Source organism: Crassostrea angulata, chromosome 3 (assembly GCF_025612915.1).
Source record: "Crassostrea angulata isolate pt1a10 chromosome 3, ASM2561291v2, whole genome shotgun sequence".
In the NCBI taxonomy this organism is placed as follows: Eukaryota; Metazoa; Mollusca; class Bivalvia; order Ostreida; family Ostreidae; genus Magallana; species Magallana angulata.
In genome coordinates, this window is record NC_069113.1 from 52,471,771 (window position 1) to 52,490,991 (window position 19,221).

Here is a 19,221-nt window from a genome sequence, read left to right on the forward strand (position 1 = left end):
ACACAGTCAAAGACCTTACACAATAGCCAGCACAATAAATGTTTACTTGATGGAATCCCTGCAAGACTACGGCCAAGAATACAAGAATACAGAAATAGTGTTAGTTCAAGTCTGTTTGGGGGAATTACAAGAGTATCTGGCTCATACAAACCCCAAACTGTGATGGATTCCTAATGATCTTCAGTATTTAGATTAACCCTTGTTATGCAATAGGAGTTTAATGAGTGAATATGTATCAAGGAAAAACTTTTGGCTTACTTGCATTCCTGATTTTGCAGGTAAGTTGCAGTGTGTGTGTGCCAACATGTAAACAATAATCCTATTTTAAGAAATATAGGCATCTAATTGGGATCTTTGAAGGATGCCCAACAGAAATCACATTGTCTGTCTGTCCGTCAGGTTTAGGAATAATTTATTAATATGAGGAATACTTTTTAACTTTTTAGGATTGTTCATAGAATTTTTACAACCACAGATTATTTCATTTCATATATTAGGGACAAACTATTGTAGGTGTAAACTGTCTTCCTGGAAAATTCCGATTAAAACAAGCTTAAAACTTACAAGCCTGACTATGTTATAAATGTACCATTGGTAGGCTGCGCAAGTTAATTGTTTCATTTATGTGTAACACACTGATCCGTAATTCGGTATTGGACGCTCTTTTTCCAAGATTTAGTCAGCTTTGGACTGGATAGTTTCATTTTCTAAAAGACAAATTGCTTACATTTTTTCATGGATATTTATCAACATGTCAAGGATGCTCTCAGTCGCTGAAGGCTCAACCTGCCTTCGCGATTTAAGTATTTTTTGGCAATGTCCTAAAACTTAATATACTTAATATCATAATTTATAAACAAATATGACATTCTTTTCTTTAAATGCATCTATGTCTAAAAGAATAACTATTCACAAAAGTTGTGAAGCATAATTTATCATATTTTACTGCATCTCTTTCTATTTAATTCAGAATTGTTTTGGATCAGTTGAAAATATCTTTACATGTTAAAGCCTTCAACGTTTTGAATACTTGATGTATCTACCGTACCGTACTGAACCAATATTACTCAATTAATTTACTATGTACCTCCTAAAAGTTTTATATGGATGTACTTGACCACCCTAAAGATATATTTGTGAAGATGGTCGACTGGTTACTTTGTCCATATTTCATATCCATTAACGATGATAGGCATGTATACACAATATTCATTTAAATGCATTTTATTATCAACATTACCAACTGTCAAATATTGTTGCCCGCGTTTTTAATTTAAAAATTCAAATATCAATTACTAGCCCAAGAGTAAATAAAATTATTCTTTCAAAAGTCAATTATCAAAATATTTTTTTAAAAAAATTAACTTTCAAATACTTTGCGTGCATTTCGTATCAAATTAAAACATCAAAAATTACATCAATTACTTTCACACGAGTATTTAATTAAGTCATATCTTTAAAGTCAATTTTCTTCCTGCCGACTTATGATAAAGACGTCTTTATTTAAACTTCAAATTAAGTGTGCAACAAATATTACATCGAAATGATTTAAACGCAGATTCCTTGCTTGTTGCACTTTTGCGATTTATCACAGCACGTGTATGAAGCTTTGTGTTTGTATGCACAGCAGTCCTCCCCCGGGGGACACGGTCGCGAGGAACAAGTCATCGGTTTCGGCGGTGGAATACGTGGGTCATAGTTACAGAAAACCCCTGAACATTTGGTGCCAGGTAAAATACTAGCAACAAACAGATCTAAAACTGACGTCTGCTGCATCGGCGCACCATAGTCAAACGGACCGTTCCAGTTCGACGAAAACACGGGTCCCGTCACCTTAAAAGACGGAGGACCATCTTTGAACACAATGTAACATTTTGAAATTGGAACCTCGTTGCACATATTTTGTTTAAGATTTGCCTGAATTTGGAATTCCATCCAATTCTGGTATTTCTTACGTAAGGTTGCGTTATTCACAGTATCCATGAAATATCGCAGGTTTCTGACGAATATTCCTTTGAACATCTTCGCATCGTCATCGCAATCCGGGTCGCAGTTCTTCTCCGTAAAGACCCCAGTCGTATTGCTGTTGTAGTCAATGACGGCAGAGGCTAAGTTCTCAGCGAGACCGAGATAGGACTCGTTCTTCGTTAATCGATACATTTCAGAGAGCGCACCTATTAACACTCCAGTCTCATATGTAAAACCAACAGTATTTGCGGGCTTGCATGTGTCTAGATCTATTCCATCACTCATTAGATAGGTAGAACTGTTTATGAAGTTGTTTGCAAAAAGGAAATTTTCTATCATTTCGGATTTGTTTCGGTACTCAGTGTTGTTTGTCAAACGGTAAAGTTTTGCAGCTACATGGAACATTTGCACGTTGGTGATTGCCACTTTGGCATTGACATTGTTATCAAACCACATCCCGCCTTCACATTTATTAGATGAATCCCAACCCGTCTTCCAGCACCAGTCGAAGATGTCTTGGGCTGTCTGTAGAAAATCTTGGAAGCCGAACAGCTCGTATATCCTCGCGTAGCTAAGACCGTACCATCCCATGTCATCAAAGGAAGGGTAGGGACCGTAGGCCTCCATCAGCGAGTATAGATCTCTGTGTGACCCTTTCACTACACTCATATATCTCTGGTGCTTTGCAAATTCTATGAAGTTTGCCATGGTCTCAAGAACAGCTCCATTTTGCCAAAACCCATCATATCCATTCCATACCTGAAGAGCATGTTTAATATCACTAACTTATACGAACTCCATTTATACACTTCTTTGAGCATAATCTACTTAATTGGAAAAAATAACAATAACCATTTACTTGTATTTAATTGAAAATTATAAGAATAAGTACGATTATATTTCCATCTTGCTTACGTATACCTGATAACTGTATAGTCCGGCTAGCGGAGAGGGGAACCAGTTACACTGGTGGGCAAACTGGGCGATACAGGCCAGGTAGGCTCCGTGGTCGCCCCCAAACATCGCCACGGAACACGTGGTGTTCTCGTCGCCGACCACGGGACCGATGAAGCAAATAACGACAACGGCGAGGAAAACGACGGGATTCAGCGACGCCATTGTACACAGCTGTTACAATTATAATTGAATAATACCCTATGTATATCAATTCAGGTGTCAGGTTATCATATTGTTACTGATAATTGAAATGATATCTTTACCTCGTCCCCGATATAATTCAGTGTGCAGGTATTTGTCTAAAGAGTGAAGGTCGTACACAGGTCAAATTGAAGAATATGGTACATGTATATCTGTACCAAACATTGCACATGTAGCTCTTTACAGTGTACTAGTGATTTGCAGTATAAATACATTTGTTGCAAATCTGAATAATCGATTGTTTCTTCAAACATTAGGAATACTTTATATCATTGTGTGATTTATGTAGAAAGGAAAACATTTTCTTTAAAAAACACAAATGAAATCATGTTATTCTGTTATTAGTTTTTTTTTCTCATAATTTGAATGTTTCAATTCATGAGATAATTATTTCATATTCAGTTAACAAATACAGGTCAACGATAAATATACGAGAATCATAATCAGTTAATATTTACGATTGCCTGCGGTGTACAATGTTGTTCAGAAAACATTGGTAGCAGTTTAAATACATGTAAGAAAACGCCTTTTTTCTCTAAAAACCTACATAACATGAGTATGACGAAAATCCTGTAGCTCATGAGCAAATGAACAGTGTTGCAGAAATGCATTTTAGTGGGATTTTTTTTAATTTAGATTAAACCGAATCTGGTACTGTCTATTAGCAGACTTTCGGATCAATAACAGTTTGTATGAAATAAAACACGTGTCGTATACACTTTTCTGGAAATATTTTTGCATTGCCGTTAGGGTCATGATTTTTTTATCTACAGTTTAGAGTTTTGCATGCGATATTGATACCCGACTCGTTTGCTAAAATGAATTGATAAGCAGGCTTTGGTCGACCGTTATTTAACATTCAAACGAGTAAAGATTGAAGATGTTAATAATTTTCGCCCAATCTTTTTATCGACATAGCACCTTCCATTACAATACATGGAACTCATCATCTGATTTTTGGAAAATTACTAGTTTTACACAAAAATGCCCAGCATCTCAAAATTTCTTCAAATTAATGAGTTTATAGAGTCAAACCAGCAACCATAACTTAATCATTATCAAGATACGATGAAACAGTGTATGCCTAGAAATGAAATATTCTAACAATATACAATCTTTCATGCAAGAGTAATTATAGAAACCTTACAACCTTACAACTAGTTCCACTACTTATATAGTAAGTATATTCTTTAGGGACAGGAATGATAAGTAAAACTCGCGCGCGTGTGCACTAAAGTGACCCCATAGGGATCGAGCGTCTCGCCCTGACAAACACCGGCTGGGACGACCAGCTTAATAACAAAATGCAAATACGACGAACAATGTGATGAAGGTAACAGGAATCAATAGAATCAAGATATTATTTTCTACGATAAAGAATCGACGAAAACTGTGGTATCTCTCAATAAAGGATTTTTTATAAGAAGTAAATTACCCTGATTAGATATCACATTTCCGTAAAACAGGACAGATTAGTTGCTTCACCAAATTACTGTCAAAATTAAGCATACACATGTATTGCATAATACATGATTGTAGATCTGATCTTGATACTTGTGATGATATGATGCCATAATCAACGATTTATCATCTAACCGAAGGTAAAAAGTTTGTTTTTAAATACTTTGTATTTCTTTTATGTCAGTTAAAATCAAAGTCGATTGCTTGATACGTTTGTTCTTGCAATTTGTAATAGAAAATTCTTAATTAATAATTAATAATTAATAAATTAAGAATTAATAAACGGTCGGGGGGGAGGAAGTAGTCCCTGAGAGCTACAAATAAAAGAACACTGTATACTTTAAAAGTTTTTTAAGCCAAATTCTTTAGATTTTTACACGATTAATCGCCATAAGTTAGATGAAGTCCCAATATGGTGGTTTTGGTATAGTTGAGTTACCTTTTAGCCGCTGTACTTGTAATTAATCTCCTCTGGAGCCCCTGTCACCAGTCACGGGGGTCAGTTTACATAATCAGGCTTAGAGACCTTCTAAGATGAAGAGACTTTATCTTGACAAAGGGTTAACATAGAGTCTAGATGTCGAAACTAAAGTAAATATTGCCGCACCTCCAAAAAGGTTTTTGGCCATTATCAGTATAACCTTAATCGACCCTGCCCTGGTGATGAGGCTCAGGCACTCTGTTAGTGCCACCGGTGGCTTGATCCAGGACTTAAATCGCAAAATAAATATTTCTATAGCACACTATAAAGTCGTTAACGATTAAGTCATTCAATTTCAAGGCGATTGTAGTAGCGCAGATCTATGGAAGTTGTTTTTAAAATATAGTGTGTATTCCATCTAATCTCTATACGATTAACATAATTATTTCTTGGTTTTGCTGAATTCTCTTATACCCTATAATCAGCAGTGAGAAGGAATTAAAGAATCTCATTCAGGTCTAAATTGGAGTAAACAAACGTGAAGATAGCTAATAATTCTTCTTAAATCCCTAATGATACCACCGGATTCAAGGTGAGATATAGGAACTGGTTGTTCTTTGGTGAGTTATGCAAGACCTTCACAGCTATCCCGAGAACGAAACACAATTAAATCACATAATTACACCAGGCACGGAGAGACGGACGCAGGGTAATAGCGGATTCCTCCCCAACAGGGAGAATCTTGTACTCTCGCTGTACGGAATAACTTTCGCTTTGTAACCCTATCAGAATTCAGCTAGATTATCGTTAAACGATGTCATTCTGCCAGTTTCAAAGGCTGCTGGGCTGAGCAAAGAGCATTTTGTGACTCGTAGAGTGAAGTTATAATTGTGTTTACACACACTCGAGCCGGCAATTATTGTATGGACAGAGTCTCCAGCGCTACATTTTTTCCGTGCTGGTTTCTTTGTGCCGTGTTTCAACCGATCTCCCTTTTTCAGTTATTAATGTTTATTTTTAACTTTCACTTATCGCCGCAACGGACACTTCTTCGTCTGTCTGGAGAGTGGAACTTTAAACTTTTAAACACCTGCGAAGTGCGCGGCGGGTCCGATTGTTAATTGGGGAGCTTGATGTTCAATGAGGACGGTGGGTGAGAGCGATATGGTGTTACAATAATGTGGATGGTACTATGTCTCACGTTACTGGTAAGTATTAGTAAGCTTTACAGTCATCTTATTAAAGGTCAGGGGACCTGTTCGTCCGATTTAAATAAAGTACGTAATACGTATATTTTATTGAAGTGATTGCAATCTTTAGGTTAATGAATGGTTCAAAAGGTAGGTAATTTTAGCGCTTAAATTATTTTTATTGTGGGGTTTGTTTTTCTTTATTCAACTCAGAAGTGCATGTTGTATGAGTATTTCTTATAATCTAATACATATAAACCAAGACGTTTTCGCCATACAAATTATTTTGGAATGGCATTTTTATTGTTGTTTTATTTCATCATCAGTTATGCAAAGAGGACGAGTAATTGTTTGATTAAAGGGCGAAAAAAATCCTACTCTATTACCTCCGAAAATGTAGACCTTGAAATACAGGAAGCGAAAGGACGGTTTTTGCAGCAGGTGCCCTGGTACTGGAATTAGGATCGGTGCATCAATGATCCAACCCTCACTTCAATCTAGATCAAATATTTCACCAATCGACCCCATTTCATCCACTGAAAATCAAGTTCCTTTTTTTCTTCCTCACTCTATTTACCCGATCGTGTATTGAATCGAGAAGGAAATCTTGGGAATAGTTTAGTTTAGGTTAAGAAATATTTTATTCATGTGAACAGGAACATGGAACGTGCATTGAGCTGGCGAAAAGGGTCTATCGCGTTTTCTGTCGGAAGCTGTCTTGTACGAATGTGCTCACCCACCCCCCACCCCCCTTTCCCGGACTGACTATAGACTCTCGGTGCTGATCCGTTATACGATCTCCAGGGTCAGCCCTTTCCCCGTTATAAGACATGATGAGGTTTCCAGGCCCTGTCTTCCTGTGCCTTCACTGTGTATGTGTCTCGTTGCTAATGTTCTTTATCATGTTTGATGATAAACATGCAGTAAAAACTCAAAATGCTTGTCCCACATAAAATTGAATTTTGAGAGATAATTAATTGGGCATTTTTTATTATTGTCCTTAATCAACTCTTTCACGCGTGGTAACACATTTTTTTAAAGAAATAAATTGTATTATTGTGGACTTATTGGGATATATTTTAATATATTTTTGATTTATCTGCATTGGGCGTATGAAAGAAACAATCTCTTCAACTTTATAACCTGATTATTAATGTACTTACATTTATGTCAAGACCGTTTTCAATAGTCAATTTCCGAAATCACTGAAAAATACTTATCACATAGAATATTGAACATGTTATTTGAGAAAGAGAGATGTGTTGTTTGTGTAGTACATTGAGATCATTACCGCGCAATACTGCGCCGAACTATCATTAAGTACATATAAGTAACGTGAATTCTCTGCTGTGTATATCAGATTTTATTTTGTTTTAAAAATCAATCAAATGCACATTTTCTCCCACTGAATGATATGATTATATCATGAAATACAATTGAAGATGCCATTTGCGCAACAAAGAAGAAAAATGAAAAAACCCTGTAAAAAGTTAACAAGACGAATAAGTTACATCTGAAAACGAGCACGTGCTGTCACGGTTATTCGAAAGATAGAAATGTAGACCACATTTATTTGAATATCTGAATCATTAGTAATTAAATTGGCGGACATTTAATTTGTTCAGTCTCCATGTCGAGTTACTTGATTAATAAACCTGTGCCATTTGTTGAAAACATTTAAAGAAGCACTTCATCAACATCAAATTATACAAACCATCATCGGAAAGCTCTAATCTAATTAAATTAAGCGCCAAAGTAACCTCCCTTCCCTGTTACAGTGTAAACTGGCACTATAGCGGTTTCTTAATCGGTCAATCCGATCGGATTAAAACGTGTGAAAATACCAGCATATCTGTGGTACTTGAAGTGTTTTGAAGGATGTTACTGAGAACTACTTGAAGATCCTTGAATATCCCTGATATTTTGTTTATGATACATAACAGTGTACAAATAAAATTCAGATGCTATTTGAGATCCTTGATGTAAATGTCCCCATTATTCAAAAAACAAAAATCAAATTAAATTTTCTATATACATGTATTGCATAATTTTTTTTTTAAAAATCTAAAATTAATGATGTTTCGTTTTGCATTTTTCTTCTGACTTCTTAAGTCCGTAGTTAGTTTCAAGATTAAATAAAAACACCACGCAATATTTAAACTTTAATTAAACATATATCATTTATTATTTAATAAAAGCTAGTTATTCTCCATGCAAGTAGTAGTTTGGGTATTTAACAACTAGTACTAGTATCAATTTAAGACGTTTAAGAGAAAATTTCAAACCACAGAGGCCCAAGACGTCTCTTTGATGCACTCTATCAATCGGGTCACTAAAACATAGATTATTAACCAAGCCATTAAAAATCGAGACTTTAATCTGTTAGATAAGCGTGCAGAGATCGGCGTAGTTCCTGTTATATAAACACATGCGTTACAAGCACAGAGCATGCTGCACTTGATACGTTTTAATGCTCGTTATCCCAGACATCGAACACTCCTTCAAATGACAACAAAGACGGAAAACTGCTCACGTTATATATCAATAGCTCTTTTATCATTTTTACCTCTTTCGTTATCAAAATGTTATAGATCTGTTATGTATCTGGTTCAGTTCCTCAAAATATGATGGAGGATTGCATAAAAGAAATTGAGAAATCAATGATAATGCTATCTCTGTATTTTGGCAATAAATTTGTACAAGTTTAGACATTTTGACATGTTTATTAGTGTAATAATGAATGGGGACGTTTATTTTTATGGGTGGTATTATGCTCTTAAAAAGATATTTAGATTTATTACCACTGAAGTTTTGTAGGTCAATTGGTGTAAGTTGAGGAAGATCAATAAAATATTAATATAACTACGGTCATGTCTTATAGGTTTGCCCATTTGAAACCACGGCCAATTGGTCCGGATGGAGTGAATGGAGTATGTGCAGTAAGTCATGTGACGGTGGATTATCCAATCAAAAGCGGCGATGTAACGGCAATATTAACTGTGCCGGACCGGACGTTAGATATCGACATTGCAATACAAGAGTTAGTATCAAATTCAAGACCCAAATCCTAAATATCATGTCATAAATAATCAAACTATCAAGTACTATACATTCAGATACAATTTCTTATTTGCAGCCATGTAGCGGTTATCTCTTGAACGATAACGCCCGAATCTGCAATGTCCATAACAGCGTAGGCAGCACTAGTGCTGTTCGGGAGTGGAGTCCGATATCAGAGCAAACATACCCGTGTTTCGTGCTTTGTCATGATCTGTCTGGAAACACTCCGAATGAAATCAAAACAGACAAAGAAGATGGCACCAAGTGTAGTTCTGCTGAAAATTTCTACTGTATACAGGGAGAATGCAAGGTTTGGTATACAAAATAATCAAGACAGTTAATCCAATTTGTTTATTATTATTATAAATTGCAAAAATAAAATATCTACAACGCGTGAAACAAAAGAGTTTTTTTTATTCAAAATGCATTCATTAACATTTTTGACAGCGACTTGGCTGTGACGGGGAGGTGTGGTCTAACAAGGTGATTGACGGGTGTGGAGTCTGTGGAGGGGATGGCTCAAAGTGCTCGACCAATGCAACGAGGCCGCAGTTCTACTGGCAGCTGGACTGGTCGCCATGCTCAGTCACTTGTGGCGTTAGTTTATTTTATATAATTCAGTGGGTGCATTCATTCAATATGACGCATGATCATTATAATATGTAAACCTCCTTTTACTGAACGGGTAGGAAGGGGGTCATAATTTGACTTTCTGTGCGAGTCGAGTAAATACACCCCTGCGAATGTTATTGTCATTCAAATTTTAGACCACGTGGTTTTATTTGACCCTTTCGGTTTCGTAGTAAAAATCGTACCTCGTGTATAAAGTCTATTTCACAGTATCTAGGTTCTTATAGTCAAATATAAAATCTAGAGGTTTATTGATTTTAAACTTTATCTTCATTAATTGGTGAATAAAATGTGTTCTAGAAATAAATGTAACTATACAAAAATTAGTTTTTGTCTGCTGTTGCAACAACTAACATGCTTAAAAGAGATCCCTCCTGAGGATTAATTTTCGATCCGCGCCTGACCTAGTAATAACATCAATAGTGAAACAGACTATACCATTTTATGCAGAATTTTCCTTGAAAATGGCTCGATATACTAAGTTTTAATGCAAAACAGACACCCATTATTTTTTTTTAAAACATGGTATTGCACACCAAAAGCATCAACCATGGCTATGATTTTATTAAGCAACCCAATGTTTATATTTTCAACCACTCTACACGTGTTTGAACACGAACGATAACTCTGTTCTGAATATTATCGTTTAATATAAATAACTGCTAGATGGTAAAATAAGACATACATCTTGAAAGCTTTTCCCGTTTTAACATAAATCAAAGTAGGATATGATATGAAAAACGACCAGTACTTACGTATTTTGAGAATATTATCCGAACACTCATACTTCCGCTCGAAATTTCACAGGAACTGAACAAATATCGGTGAAGTCTCGTGAACTTTCATTCGAGCACCTCTGGATTTATTATTTACTTAGCAACGATAAAGAAAACATTCCGAACACATTCGCAGGGGTGAAATATTTTGATATAAAAGTGCATAAAAAATAAATACACGTACGGGATTTGAACTTAATTCCTGTACCTAATAAAGCTGAAATCACATCTACGCCAAATATATCCGTATAGGGAATAAGATGTTATTTTCTTTACATGTACCCAATATCTGGCTTTGAAATTGTAAAAAGCATTGCAAATTTTGACATTGGTTGGCTTTGCAGATATGATTTATTATCAATAGGTCAAGGGCATTTTCATTCTTTTTTTGAAAAGTAAAACTTAGTCGAGTGTTCTTTTTTAATAGACATTGTCAGAAAATGATTTTAACTTCAATTCTTTCTACACTCTGTGCACTGTTTGTATAGACAGGTCACCAGGAATCCATCATACACTGCATGAATAGCCGAACCAAGAGGAGGACAATGGACTATTTCTGTGACCGCGAGATCAGACCCAGCGACCTGACCCGGGAGTGCTCCCCCTCCGACTGCCCTCCCCGGTGAGATCTCCCGCCACCAGAGCACCACTCAAATACTACAATGAAGCGTTTTGTGTATTTAGCGTTAGAGAGCTAACAATTACAAATGGTTGTGTTTGCTTTGTTTAATTACACAAGTAAAAGATTAATGTATGTTCTTTTTGAAGGTGAAATCCATCTAATAAATTAATGTATACATTCAGAACCAAGCGAACTTTACCTGAGAACGGTTGTCTGGTACTATAGGTGCCAGTCAGCAAACTTTACGTGTGGTAAATACGGATATTCATTTAACACATGTAAGGCAGTTAAGAAAAGTTAACAAAGCTTTAAATGTTCACGTATATCAGGTGGGAAATTTCCTCCTACGGACGATGTTCCGTGGAATGTGGCGGTGGAATACAGCGCCGGAACATCCGGTGTGTGGTAGGGACCGGAAGGGCGAACCTTATAACAGTGGGATCCTATCAATGTCCTGATCCTATCCCAATCACCGAAAAGGCTTGCAATCTGAACTTTTGTCCTGCCAGTTGGCAGACTGGTAAATGGAGCCAGGTTTGAACCCATTTGTCACACGATCGTATGATATGATAACGTACAATAAATACCTTTTACATAAACAAATTTATTATATAAGAATATATTTGTTTATTCTGATTAACTTGTTAATACTCTGTGTATGATTTCAGTGTTCAGTAAGCTGTGGAATAGGCACCCAAACCCGCAGTCTGACTTGCGTTAAATTTCCAACTCACGGAATAGAAATCAACGTATCGCATTCGGAATGTTTTGGAGCACGACCCGAGACAACTCGTGCCTGCTCATTGGAAGCTTGTTTCAAGGAGTTTTTTTCAGTGCCTTCCATTGTTGTTGATAATTCTACTTTTTTGCAAACTCAGCGCATGAAAAAGGTGTATCTTAATGTCGGCGGCAAAGCCATTTTATTGCCAAAGCAACCGGTGAAAATAAGATGTGTAGTTAAGAATATGGATAGCAGACTGATATTCTGGACTAAGGACGACCGTCTTATTTCTGTGTCGCCGTACAAGAGAGTCCATGTTACTCCAAAAGGAGTCCTTAAAATTAAACGAACAGATCCTAATATTGACAAAGGCACGTTTACTTGTATGGCCGGCATTGAAAAAGCCAGCACTTACATAACTTTTCAAACCAAGAAAAAAGCCGTGAAGGTCGCGAAAAGTATGATGAAGCATGTGTTAAAAGAAGTTCCCAGTTTAGATAAACCACAATCGGATAAAATTCCGGGATCGCATGATCATCTGCGGCCACTAGGGGGCAACAGTTCCACACTGGCGGAGTATATGGTCAGTGATTGGTCAGCGTGTTCTAGGAGCTGTGGCGCTGGCGTACAGACACGGGAAGTGACGTGCGGAGTATTCTCTGACAAGTTCATCAAAGTTGTTTCTGTAAAACAGTGTGAACGTCAAACGAAACCGGTCAACTTAAAAAAATGTTTACTACAGGAATTTTGTCCTCAGTGGGATGTAGACAAATGGGGAGAGGTAAATTTATTTCTGAATTTGAATACTACACATTGCTCAGATGTGAAATATGTCTTAATGTTTTTGTTTTTACTGTTTCGGTCAAATACATTTGTCTTATTTCAGTGTAGCGTAAAAACATGCAAAAAGGTCGGTAAAGCAGTTCAACGCCGCGCAGTGTACTGCACAAACGGAAACGGAACTGTCATTCGCCGATCTAAATGTCAAAATGTGCCCGTACCCACGGGGTCCCGGGAGTGTGATAATGCGGACTGTAAAGTAGAATGGATTACCTCCAAGTGGACCAAGGTTAGTGGGGACGATAAGTACTCAAATCTAAGTCAACTTATGTCAGGAAACAAGATATAGTTAATACATTAGTAACGATTTTAGATTTTAAAAAATTAAATATTTTTTTTCAGTGCAAACCCCATTGTACACCTCGAGGAAAGAAGTTTAGATCATTATCCTGTGTGTGGAAAAGAACACAAAAGTTCGCTTACTCTCAGTGTTCGTCACTTCCGCGTCCACAAGCATGGAAACAATGCAAATCTAATTGTAAAAAAGGTGAATTATCTTTTAAATTCATTACAGGTTAATTTAATAATATAATTTGTTGTAATTTTTACCCATGAGCTCTCGAGTTATCAGATGCCGACTTTTACTACATGTACATGTTGTTTAATACGGTCTATCGAAAAAAAAACAAATCATATTTTGATTTAACCTTAATATTATTCACAATAAAATTATTATCAATGGTAATTCTTACAATTTTATGCACTCACCGTCTACATTTTAAAAATCAGTTCCATTGTATTTGATAAAATTAATAAAGTCTGCAACTCCAAATTTATTTCGGCCAAAAGTAGTAAAATTTAATTTTATGCATATAGTATACATATATCTGGGCAAGATTTTTTATTGTAACTATAATTTAGAAAAAAGGAATAATTTAATAGTTGAATAATGTAGGTTATTTTTATCTTTGAATGGCTTTGATGGAGAGCGCTCAATACACAAACGGAAAACTATTTTTTTTTAATTCTGTTACCAAGTTTTAGTGATCTGACACATGGAAAATGGCCTCAAAATGCAAAGTTCTTCTTTCATTTGGCTTATAATCACCATTAGGTAATTAGGATGATTTAAATAAAGACATATAATGATCCTCATATGTGAATTTTCTCTTGCAGAGTGTCACGACCATTCCAGGTATTGTTCACTGGTAGGACGGTTAAAGATGTGTCGATACGAGACGTTCCGAGAGAAGTGCTGCCAAACATGCAAACGTGTGACAGAATGAGCCGTTCCTACCCAGTGTATGTTAGCTGTATTGTTATCATGTTCGGTAGATAAAAAACAAGAGATGGGAAAATCATAGCATATGCCGCTCCTTCAGAATGATGCAAGGTTATTCCCGACCAAGGTCAGATGGACGCCTTAACTGTGAACAGGTTTTACAAGATTCTTCTGAACATATACGATATATAACGAATATAATTATACATTTACAACTAAGCAGAATGTGAGCTGTTTCAAATCGTTTTATTTTGTACTGATTTCTTTTTTACACAGAACTTAATTTTGGAAGTCATTTAAATGTAATAAAAATTGGAAACACTGAATTGTGTCTGCGATTATTCGCTCTATATTAAATATGATCTTTTCCACATATACACTAGTGTGGGCAGTGTTCTTGTCTTTTGATATTTTAACACCAAAGGTTCCAAAATTCGTGGTAACAATGCGACTTGATTGTCATTTATAAATTAAAGTATCCGAAATGAAGGCTTGGCAAAAACTAATACCATTACAACTTTTAGATTTTTACCATCTCCTTAAGGCACTAAATGATTCAAACAATGAAGATGGATATGAAAAATAACTGAAACCAATTAATCGTTTAACATGAAGCGTCAGTGAATCAACAGGTAAACAAATCTGAGCTGTTTAGTAATGAACCTTAGAAGCCTTACCTTTCATTCTATAAGTCTGCTGCTCGTCATGGCGCCGTGCTCTTACACAAGCTTTCGTCGTGCTGAAACTGACGCTTGTGCCGTGCGAAGGTCTTTGGTAGCACCCAGCGTTATGAAAGGTGAAATCATCATAAGGCCAGATTACCAAAGAAAAAGCACAGCCAAATATGTCGTAAGTCCCGGCAATGACAGAAACAGGGGCTTAGTTTGCCAGAAGGATAGACTGCCTTTCGATCTATGCTACTTGTTTTTTCTGTTATATATAAATACACATTTGACAAAGACCGTTTTTAAACCAAAAGAGCCCGTATGCCTCGTACGCGCCCTTTCCCTTATGCCGAGCTACATTTACAGTATTGTGTGTCCTTTGTGACTGATGAAATGTTATATGAATTCAGACACATCAAACTCGCTCACATTCCAAGCCCAGGGAGTCAGATGTCTGCAATCACCCCTATAGACTCTCACTGTCAGAGATTTCAAATGTGCTAATTCTTTACCTCCCTCGTCGAACGCTTTGATAGAACCATTATTTTGAAGCATAAAAATATGAAATTCGTCCTGTTCATTGTTGCAACCTTATCACATATAATTGATATTCGTCTAATCCATTGCATTGTCCTTTGTGACATTCACATGACATTCCAGTTAACCATTAACCAAACTGAATCAGTTGGATTTGGTAACCGTTTTAATAATCTAAAAATTATACTAGAACATACCGAAAATCTACTTACGCATCCTTACAAAATTTCGTATTTTGATATATATTCTTTTATTGCGCGTTTTTTATAGGACACTTTGTAAAAAACGATACATCGTTGCAGTGACAAAGGTAGGTAGATATAAAACATCATATAATACGATAACTTTTAATTGTATTTGCCTTCTTCCGACGACTACCTAAAAGGCAAAGCAAGACGTATGTTGCCAACAAAATCCACGCACAAATATTGATGTGAATATTTTTGTTAAACATTTCCTTTACGCGCAACTTTGAAAAAAAATCATTTTCTCTGCCTACCGACTCGAAGTTTAAATATTTTGTCATAGGATTTTCAAAAGATACATGTAGCTTATAATTACAATTAATATTACCATGTACATGAAAAGATATCTGACGTTTATATATATATGTCTACAGTGCCCTCGCTTTGTTAAAATTTTTAATTGCTCAAATTATTATGCAACCACAGATAATTTGCCTGCGTTTGAACAACGAATCGAATCACCAACATTACACAGTGGCCAAAATAATCTTTATCAGTTAAAAAAAAATGCACTGGTGTGTCGAGCCACCTTATTAAGCAAAGCATGCATTTTATTTTTCCATCCATATAGAGACGTGAAATTGGGAAATGTAGGAATAATTTTGATAAGAAGATCGAGATTTAACAGACATAAGGTCCTATAGTATGTTGGTGATATAGTATTCTATCCAATGCAAAATAATGGGATATAAGTCAAATAAACCAATGGACGGCTGCGCTTGATTTTTTTTTTTTTTACATGTGAACATCTATTGACCACATCTCTATTTTGAATAACAAACACCTAGAAATTTCTCTTTTTTCCAATCGCTATGTATTCAAAGAAGCCGGCGCTCTTTAAACAAATGATTTTAATCAGAGCTCCATTAAACTCAATTTTCTATTCAAACAAAAAAAGCTCTTTTTAAAGCTGCTTGGTCCGATTTTATATCAAATTTTATGCACGCTTTTAAACGATGGCTATGCTTAGTATATGTATAATAATAGACATTGCAGTGGTTTTACCCGTCAATTATGCCAAATTTCAGTGAAGAAAAATACGTACAATATTTGTTAACAAAACAAACGACATCAAAAGGTACCGCATTATTTCGCCTCATGTTAAATTTCACCCCTGACGACGAGATGGGTATGGTTGTATTACGAATTTGTCATCGCTTTAAATAAAGGTCGAAATGATCAAACAAATTACAAATTAACATTGTACGTTTTGTTCGCTAATATCTCTAAAGTCTACTTTCTTTATAATCGATGCACAGCATACGGGTTGAATAACCCCAATCATTCGGGGGACGAAACCAAGCGGTTTCCTTTTCTAAACATTCCCGTGATGCATTTTGGTTTGTTTTTTCGTTTGCCCAAAGAGAAATTATTTTTATTTTCTTTGACTATTTTTAACTTTGAAAGGAGACTGATTCTGCTGGTGTAAATAGGAGAAAGTCCATAACTTTCTAAGATAAATGATTTGTATGAAAAAAATTGTGATACTGTAATTACAAAAAAATCGGACCATGCAGCTTTAATATTTTGTGTACACATTGTCGCTTGAATTTGGTTCTTTAAACACCGCATAAAACTTTCCAGTTTTGATTGTAATTGAAATTCATATGACATCTTTTCAATCTTTCAATATGTACCGACTCTCTTAAAAAGAAAAATTACGAATTGCGGATATAAAACATTCATCATTTACATAAGAAATTTTTAAAATATTAATTTCTAGTATACGCCTACATGCACCTCATAATGATACATCATATATAACCACAAAAATATGAGGGATGCAATAAGAATTAAACCACGCACTATAAACACTGTGTCGGATATTTAAGCCAGTGCCAAGTTTACATTTTTGCACCCGTCTAATCGAAAATATTCCACATGACGGACAATTTCTTAAAGAATTAAGAATGATTTTAACAGGAACTTGGACTTTGGGTAGTTTTGTCAAACAGCAAAGTGACGTATGTCTGTTGACCACTAGCCATGGCTTTTTGAAATCAACAAGATTTTTCTGGCTTTTGAGCAAAGGCTACACAATCTGTGTATATTTCATTTGAAACCAGCGTCATTTTTAACTTGTTTTGCTACAAGAAAAAGATAGTTACATCTTTAACCTCTAAGGTTAGATACAATTCCTACAGGAAAACAAATTTTCATAAAGAAAAACAATTTTCCTGTAGGATATTTGTAATTTCCTACCGGAATAAAAGAACTTCCAAATGAAATTGAAATTTCGATTGGATTTGAACAAAACTCCCAAAGGATTTTAAAATCCTATACGAAATTTCCCATAGGAAAACTATGGAGGGTAATCGTGTTCAAAAATCCAGACATGTAAACTTGTAAATCCGAATATGCAATCGTGTTGATGTGTGAGCCTGAGCATGAATATGTGTAATTCTGATCGTATAACCTATAAAACTCGGGCATAAACACGTGTAAGATTTGACTCAGTTCCTTCGCATGATGCACATTTTGCAACTTTATTGTTTACATTAGTTAATTAAACCTTCAACTTTGCACACTTTCAATCCGTAGTTTCTGCATTTGTAACTTCAGGCTCGGCAATAGCACATCTGACATGATACAAGTTGACAAATGTAAAGTCTACAAGTTTGTCGAATTTTGACATGACCTTATATGGAAACAGTGACGTCACTGAGAGAAAAAGGCTAGCTGCAGGTAAAGGCATGCCGTAATCGCCGGAATAGGGACTGAATAAATAAAAAAAAAAATTAGGTAAGCCTATAATCATATAATCTCTGGATAACAACATTTCATAGAGTAATATTTTTCGGAAAATTCAATTATGAGATTGGTGTACATTTTATCAAGAGAATGTATAAAAGATGCGAGTAAAGAATTCGATCGGCTTCAGATATCCTCTTAGAACTGAAAAAAATACATTTAATGACTTTGTTTGAATACACGTGTATAAAGATATATACGCATTTTTATTCATAGGCGTCTGAACTGGGAGGGGGGCTGGGGGGGGGGGGGGTACTTAGCCCCCCCCCCCCCCACTTTTTTGCCAAGTTAGACCTAACCATTAGGAACATAGCAACAGGGAGGAATCAACCCCCCTACTTTTTCCTCGCAACAAACAAAAGTGTTCCTTAAAAGACATTAAAGAGAATGAAATATTAATAGTGATCTTGAAAATTAGAGTCATAGTAGGTATACTAGCACCCCCACCACGGATTAGGAATTTCATGATTTGGGGGGGGGGGGGGGATTGGGCAGGTAAGATTGGAGTTATTGGTATACCCTCCCCCACGGATTAGAAATTTCATGATTATGGGAATTCTTGTCAATATTTTTCATGATTAGTTTAGCCCCCCCCCCCCCCCCCCCCCTCCCTTTCAATTTGCTTCCGACGCCACTGTTGTTAGAGTTCATGCAACAAATTGTTAAAGTATAGGCCTCGGCTGAATTAAGAAAATATCTCCAAATGCATCCTTATCGCTACCACAAAGTTGTGACAAGACCCCCCCCCCCTACCCCCCCCCCCCCCTCCACGCGAAAAATTACACGGGGTCCGTCAGCTGAGTTGCAAAGTTATCGATAAGAAAAACAAACTATTTAAAAACATTGGTTTTGAGATTGTGATTACCCGGTAATATGATACATAAGAAGCGACACCCTCTTTTAAAAAAATGAATAAAAATTCCAAAGATAAGGTTTACTGTCGTGAAATTAAAA

The 19,221-nt window shown here is 35.9% G+C and overlaps 2 protein-coding genes across 3 annotated transcripts; one reads left to right on the top strand and one right to left on the bottom strand.

The window, feature by feature from the left end:
- Nucleotides 1-134: 134 nt before the first annotated feature.
- Nucleotides 135-14,395, top strand: LOC128177488 (ADAMTS-like protein 1). Of its 2 annotated transcripts, none has more exons than XM_052844206.1 (10): nucleotides 135-278; nucleotides 9,080-9,238; nucleotides 9,335-9,568; nucleotides 9,706-9,855; nucleotides 11,153-11,286; nucleotides 11,616-11,820; nucleotides 11,955-12,788; nucleotides 12,894-13,076; nucleotides 13,190-13,334; nucleotides 13,964-14,395. In XM_052844206.1, exons 1-10 carry the CDS (start codon nucleotides 231-233, stop codon nucleotides 14,071-14,073), a joined length of 2,202 nt encoding a protein of 733 aa, XP_052700166.1. In that variant the 5' UTR covers nucleotides 135-230; the 3' UTR covers nucleotides 14,074-14,395. The 2 variants fall into 2 exon arrangements, with proteins under 2 accessions (XP_052700166.1, XP_052700167.1); XM_052844207.1 differs by lacking the exon at nucleotides 135-278 and adding an exon at nucleotides 6,068-6,216.
- LOC128177489 (uncharacterized) lies at nucleotides 958-3,140 on the bottom strand. Its single transcript, XM_052844208.1, has 2 exons — nucleotides 2,890-3,140; nucleotides 958-2,727 (listed from the first exon to the last, which is right to left on the bottom strand). The coding sequence occupies exons 1-2, from the start codon at nucleotides 3,085-3,087 to the stop codon at nucleotides 1,549-1,551; spliced, it is 1,377 nt and encodes a 458-aa protein (XP_052700168.1). The 5' UTR covers nucleotides 3,088-3,140; the 3' UTR covers nucleotides 958-1,548.
- Nucleotides 14,396-19,221: the final 4,826 nt, after the last annotated feature.

What these genes read in the sequence shown, in the direction of transcription:
- LOC128177488 (XM_052844206.1), top strand. Translation starts at nt 231, where the DNA reads ATGTATCAAGGAAAAACTTTTGGCTTACTTGCATTCCTGATTTTGCAG. An exon ending in GTATACAGGGAGAATGCAAG is followed by an intron (nt 9,569 to 9,705) that starts GTTTGGTATACA and finishes CATTTTTGACAG; the next exon opens with CGACTTGGCTGTGACGGGGA. An exon ending in AGACTGGTAAATGGAGCCAG is followed by an intron (nt 11,821 to 11,954) that starts GTTTGAACCCAT and finishes GTATGATTTCAG; the next exon opens with TGTTCAGTAAGCTGTGGAAT.
- LOC128177489 (XM_052844208.1), bottom strand. Translation starts at nt 3,087, where the DNA reads ATGGCGTCGCTGAATCCCGTCGTTTTCCTCGCCGTTGTCGTTATTTGC. An exon ending in CCGGACTATACAGTTATCAG is followed by an intron (nt 2,728 to 2,889) that starts GTATACGTAAGC and finishes CATGCTCTTCAG; the next exon opens with GTATGGAATGGATATGATGG.